General features: G+C 37.4%; 1 protein-coding gene across 1 annotated transcript in view; it reads left to right on the forward strand.

Moving 5' to 3' along the window:
- GSTCD (glutathione S-transferase, C-terminal domain containing) overlaps window positions 1-2,205 on the forward strand; it is a 73,609-nt gene extending 71,404 nt beyond the window's left edge. The window contains exon 12 of the mRNA XM_009327051.1: window positions 1,114-2,205. Coding sequence (XP_009325326.1) covers window positions 1,114-1,250 — 137 coding nt within the window. The 3' untranslated portion in view covers window positions 1,251-2,205. The remainder of the gene's footprint in view (window positions 1-1,113) is intronic.
- The last annotated feature ends 2,962 nt before the right edge of the window (window positions 2,206-5,167 follow it).

Raw genomic sequence — 5,167 nt, forward strand, 5'->3', positions numbered from 1 at the left:
CTTTCCAGCCACTCTTCCCCAAGCCTGTAGCGCTGCATGGGGTTGTTGTGGCCGAAGTGCAAGACCCGGCACTTGGCCTTGTTGAACCTCATACAGTTGGCCTTGGCCCCGATCCAGCCTGTCCAGGTCCCTCTGCAGAGCCTTCCTACCCTCCAGCAGATCAACACTCCTGCCCAACTTGGTGTCAACTCAGACCCCAAATATATTTAACTGTACAATTCTGTCAGGAACAAGAAAAGACAGGATCATTGGCTTTGGGACTGCAGCAGGATTGTGCCCTGTTCGTGACTTGAGACTGTATGACTGTTAGCGATAAAACATTTCAGGGAAGTGCTAAATGTTTCTTGCAAGAGAGTTTCAAACTGCTGAAAACATCTGGCAAGTCAATTCTGTATTTCAGAACATAATAATCAATTATAATGAGTAAATATGTAAAGACAAATGGCCCCATCATCTTGGCATGGCTGTATCATAATACAAACTTCTAAGCAGAAAAAACCCTTGAATTTATCCTTCCTGTTTTTTCTGCAGCTAAATCTGAGATAAGATTAGTTTTCATTAGTAATTTAGTATTTTTGTTTATAAGCAGTTACATTCATATGTCTCAAATCAATTACACTGGATCACTGTTTGGTATTTTAGTCTTTTGTTGGTATTCAATAACCAGAGATTTTTTAGTTTTTAGATGAAAGTACAGGAAGAAAACAGTTATGGGTATAAAGGGGAGTAGAAGTTTGGCAAGTCAGACAGCTAAGGAGTAAACTAGGCATTTTTTTCTTCCTGTGGCTTTTACATTAATGCATGGATTTTTCTGTAAGTTTTGAGAATACTTAAAAATAGTTGTGCCTGTTATGTTTCTCCATATATAAGGAGTTAATAATCCTTCTCAAGCTCTTTGCTAGATGAGTGTTAGAAGTCACAGATGCGATTTAAAACTATTAATGACTGTCTATTTTAAGTAAAACAGATAAGATGTTTTTTTAAGTAGATTTGGAACTTATTTTTTAGATGACTTACTGATGTGTTTTCCTAACATTGAATATTGAAGTACACGTTTCTGATAATGTTTCTACAGTTTTAGATTTTCCATGCTCTCCTTTGCTCTTGTTTTAGGAAAGCAGTGTATGGGGCTTGTGGATCTGGATCGGGCATGGGCTGCAGAAGAACGTAACTACACCGTCCAAGTTATATCTATGGAGCCAGAGAGTTGTTCTCCAAAGAACAATATGTTTGTGGGCATCCTTGCTTAGAGTGTGAAACTTGCATTTGATTTGAAGCTGAACATAAATCTTCAGTGCATAATGACATCCAGCAGATACAAGCATAGCTGGGAACCAGACATCACGCATCTTGAACCCATTGCGTTGGGAAGAGGAAGCAGCACAAAAAGTCTTAGAAAGTGAACTGCATGCAAAGCATCACAAATTGTACTTGTTATGTGTCATTAAGCAACTTTGGGTTCTCTTACTGAGAAGTTTCTGGATCTAACGACTGTGCACGGAATCATATCCATCTGCAAAGGTTTAGAAAAAAGTTGGTCTCATTGACCAATTGAAGGTGATTTCCTTTTTAGTAAAGCTGTCTTGGCTGCTTCAAAATTGCATTCGTGTTCAAAACTGCATTTGTGCTCATAAGCAGAGCAGTTATCAGCCAATGATGTAGATCACTAGAGGACCAGAAAAGATCAAATTTATGGTGTTAGTGAAGAAGGCTGTGCAACAGGTGGTGGCTTGACTTGGCTAAAGATTTCCATATTACTGTAGGAAGATTATTTTTATAATAAAAGTTGATCAGAATACTTCGGGTATCATACTGCTTATAGAAAAATGTATTCTAACTTGCCAGTCTTTTGAAAAGAATTAAAAAATATTACGCAAGAATTCTGTAATGAGGCATTTGAAAGTGTGTTTAGTTAAAGAAAGCAAACCCCTATTTATCCATTGACCAGATAACGGGAGCTAGTGATGATGTTAGTGAATGGATACTTCACTGCCACCTCTGCTACTTGAAGTGTATTGCTTCCCATTCTTAAGAAACTTGCTGTCAAAAGAAATTTTTAAGGACAGTTCATGTGTCTATACACATCATCTTCCTTGATTTTATACTCAGTTTAAAATTTGAACAAAGTTGCAGTTGTGGAACCATTTGAAAAGATCAACCACAGACATGTTACTGTACAATGAAAATAAATGTTCTTCTGTGCTCTGATTAGTAGGCAGTTTTCTACCCTAATTTAAAATCATCTGTTGACACTAACACAATGGAAAATAGCTTCTAACGAGATTTTTCCTGCATGTTTATGGGTTTGATATGTTTATGAATTCTGCCATGGATTAATATAAATATATCTGAAGTTTGGTCAGTGTGAACACACCTTCAGTGCATGTGGCAAACAACAATAGGTATTGGAGGAAAAAAAAGGATGCTGATATGTTTTATTCTTCACGAAACTTACATCTCTAAAAGGTCTAAATACTTGGGTTTTTTTGATGTGAAGACTGAAGGAAGCTGCACACTTACTTGGAAGCACAAAGGTAAGCAAGTAGGTATGATTTCATACCTTTAGCCCAAGTTCTTCAGTAGATAATGACGTAGTACTTTTTCTGCAACTTTTTATTAGTTGCAGGAGTAGCTGGAGGTTGGAAGAATATACAGCAAATATAAAATATATGGCAATACCAATTGCTTCCAGGGTTTTCTCTCATACTTGCCCAAAGAGAACTCAGTTTTTAAGACAGCAGTGTGTCAAGTCTGAATGTTATCTGTGTTAAATGACTTTATTTAGAACTCCAGATACTACGTCTGGAGTGAGAAAATGCCTCTTCATTACCTTTTTGTGTTGAAGGAAGAACTCATCAAGGCGAGACACCTAGTGCAAGCTTTGATGCTGTTTACAGTAAGGATTTTCACAATGCTTTGCTCCAGGCAATGGGTACCAATATGAGTGTTTTAATTGTGGTGCTGTTGAATATTTGGCATGGTATGATACTATGCAATAATAAATAGCTTTCAGTAGAGCAAAAATCTGTGCTGTTACATGCTTCAAAATTTCTACAATATCTGTCTCAATAATCTGTAATGGTTTTTGGATCTACCAGAAAATGGAGAAGGAATGCATTGGGATGTGCCATAGGGACCGTGTGTGCCACTGAATAAAAGATAAAAATGGCTTTTTTAACAGGCAAAACCAGTATTTCTTGGAACAGAGGTGGAGAAGGAACCTTATTTGGACAAATGTCCAAGAGGTGATTAGATACTTAGCACAGTCAAGAAAAACAGCTGAAGTCACACAAGAATCCGAATACCAATCTCTGTTTCGTTTGGGTTTCTTCTCCATTTTTTAAAGTACCTGTTTTCATGTTAATGACGCAGTTTCCCACAGGTGTTGCTTATTTGTGACTTACGTAAATTATTTTATATCTGCCGCTCCACATAGAACTAGGCTTCACGGGAAGAAAAGATTTATAGAAGCAAGGAAGAAAACCTGCAAAACCAGTGCTGTGTTTATACTCATCATGACATCCCATTTTTCTTGGATGGACCAAATTATAGAAAGTGAGTTTGTGACTGATCTCCCCCCCTGCCCCCCCGAGATCAGGGATATTTTGATAGCATCTCATAGTATCCATCATCTTGATGGCTTACAGGATAGTGAGACTGCATCCCATTTGTAATACTGCTTTGTGACCTTGTCACTTGGCATCAGTGGGCTCTGGTTTCTTTTCTTCTCAGGAGAACAGAATCTTCTTCATTTGTAAGGATGGAGTTACCTTACTTTATGAATAGTAAAGCCTGAACAATACTTGAGGTAAACTGATGTATTGTTTATTGAAAATGAAGAGAAGCAGATGAAAACAAGCATAAAAAGAAGATATTTTCAACAGCTGATAATAGCTAATTTACCACAGATTAAATTGCCACTCTGTGCCATAGACTTCCCTCTAGAAATGAGAGTTCAATTATATTAATTTTTAGGTGTGTGAATTTATTGCATGTTTCCATATATATAAATGGTATGGAATGAATACAGCCTAGAATTCCCTAAACAAGGTGACTGGACATCGTGGTCCTGCTGAGTAAAAAACTGTTGTTGTTGTTGTTGTTGTTCTAGCAGCTTGTTACGCAAGCTTGTTATGCTAGCTTGATATCCAAGATGCAGACCTAAGTACCATTTGTGTTTCTTACTTGTCTGGCCCCACTGGGACCAGCTGTAGGGTGAACAAAATGTTGTCCTAACACAGTCAGAATTTTCCATTGTCTTGCCAGTCGTCTTTTATGTTACCCTTGTAGCCAGTAACGCTGGAAAAAGTAAGTTTATAACAGGAAACAGATGACCAAAATGAACTGAGCTCCTCTGTGGGTTAGTCATCTGTGTGTACATGTATCTTTATTTTTGTTCTTTCATTTTTTTCTTTATCATGTTAATTATCTGCTTCTCAATCCTATTTCAAGAGGTATTAGTATTGCCATATTTAGGCATGGGTAGTAATAAACAAGGGACATTCCTAGTAGGTACATTGTGCCCCCTAATTTTTCCATGGCTTGATCTTAAGAAAAAAAAAAAAATCAAGATGTTAGGATGTCTCTGCTTAACCAATCTATTTTTTTTTAATGAAAATTACACATGTTGTCAAAATTACCCATTGATTGTTCTTACAAAGACACATGAAGTGATTCATTCGCAGGGCTGCCATAAATTTTAGACTGATGTTTTCTGTTTATGATTATTGCTTGAGTTTCAGCTACCTGGTGGATGTCATTTGAAAAGGCAATGATAAAGAAGCAGAAATGTCTTTTTAAATAGCTGTCTTCCTAGGTGACATGCTATGTCAGGTGTTCTCATTGAAAAGGACAATTAAAAAACCCTGTATGGTCAAGTATGTACACATATAAGTTTATGAGCTTTAAGTAATCTGCAGTGAAATGGCACACAGCTGATTTTATAATGGGTTTATATGGATATTAGAATCATAGCATCATTAAGGTTGGAAGAGACCTCCAAGATCATCGAGTCCAACCGCCAACCCAACACCACCATGCCCACTAAACCATGTCCCTAAGCGCCTCATCTACACGTCTTTTAAATACCTCCAGGGATGGGGACTCAACCACTTCCCGGGGCAGCCTGTTCCAATGTTTAACCACTCTTTCAGTAAAGAAATTTTTC

The sequence above is a fragment of the Pygoscelis adeliae genome, unplaced genomic scaffold (assembly GCF_000699105.1).
Source record: "Pygoscelis adeliae isolate BGI_AS28 unplaced genomic scaffold, ASM69910v1 Scaffold87, whole genome shotgun sequence".
Lineage (NCBI taxonomy): Eukaryota > Metazoa > Chordata > Aves > Sphenisciformes > Spheniscidae > Pygoscelis > Pygoscelis adeliae.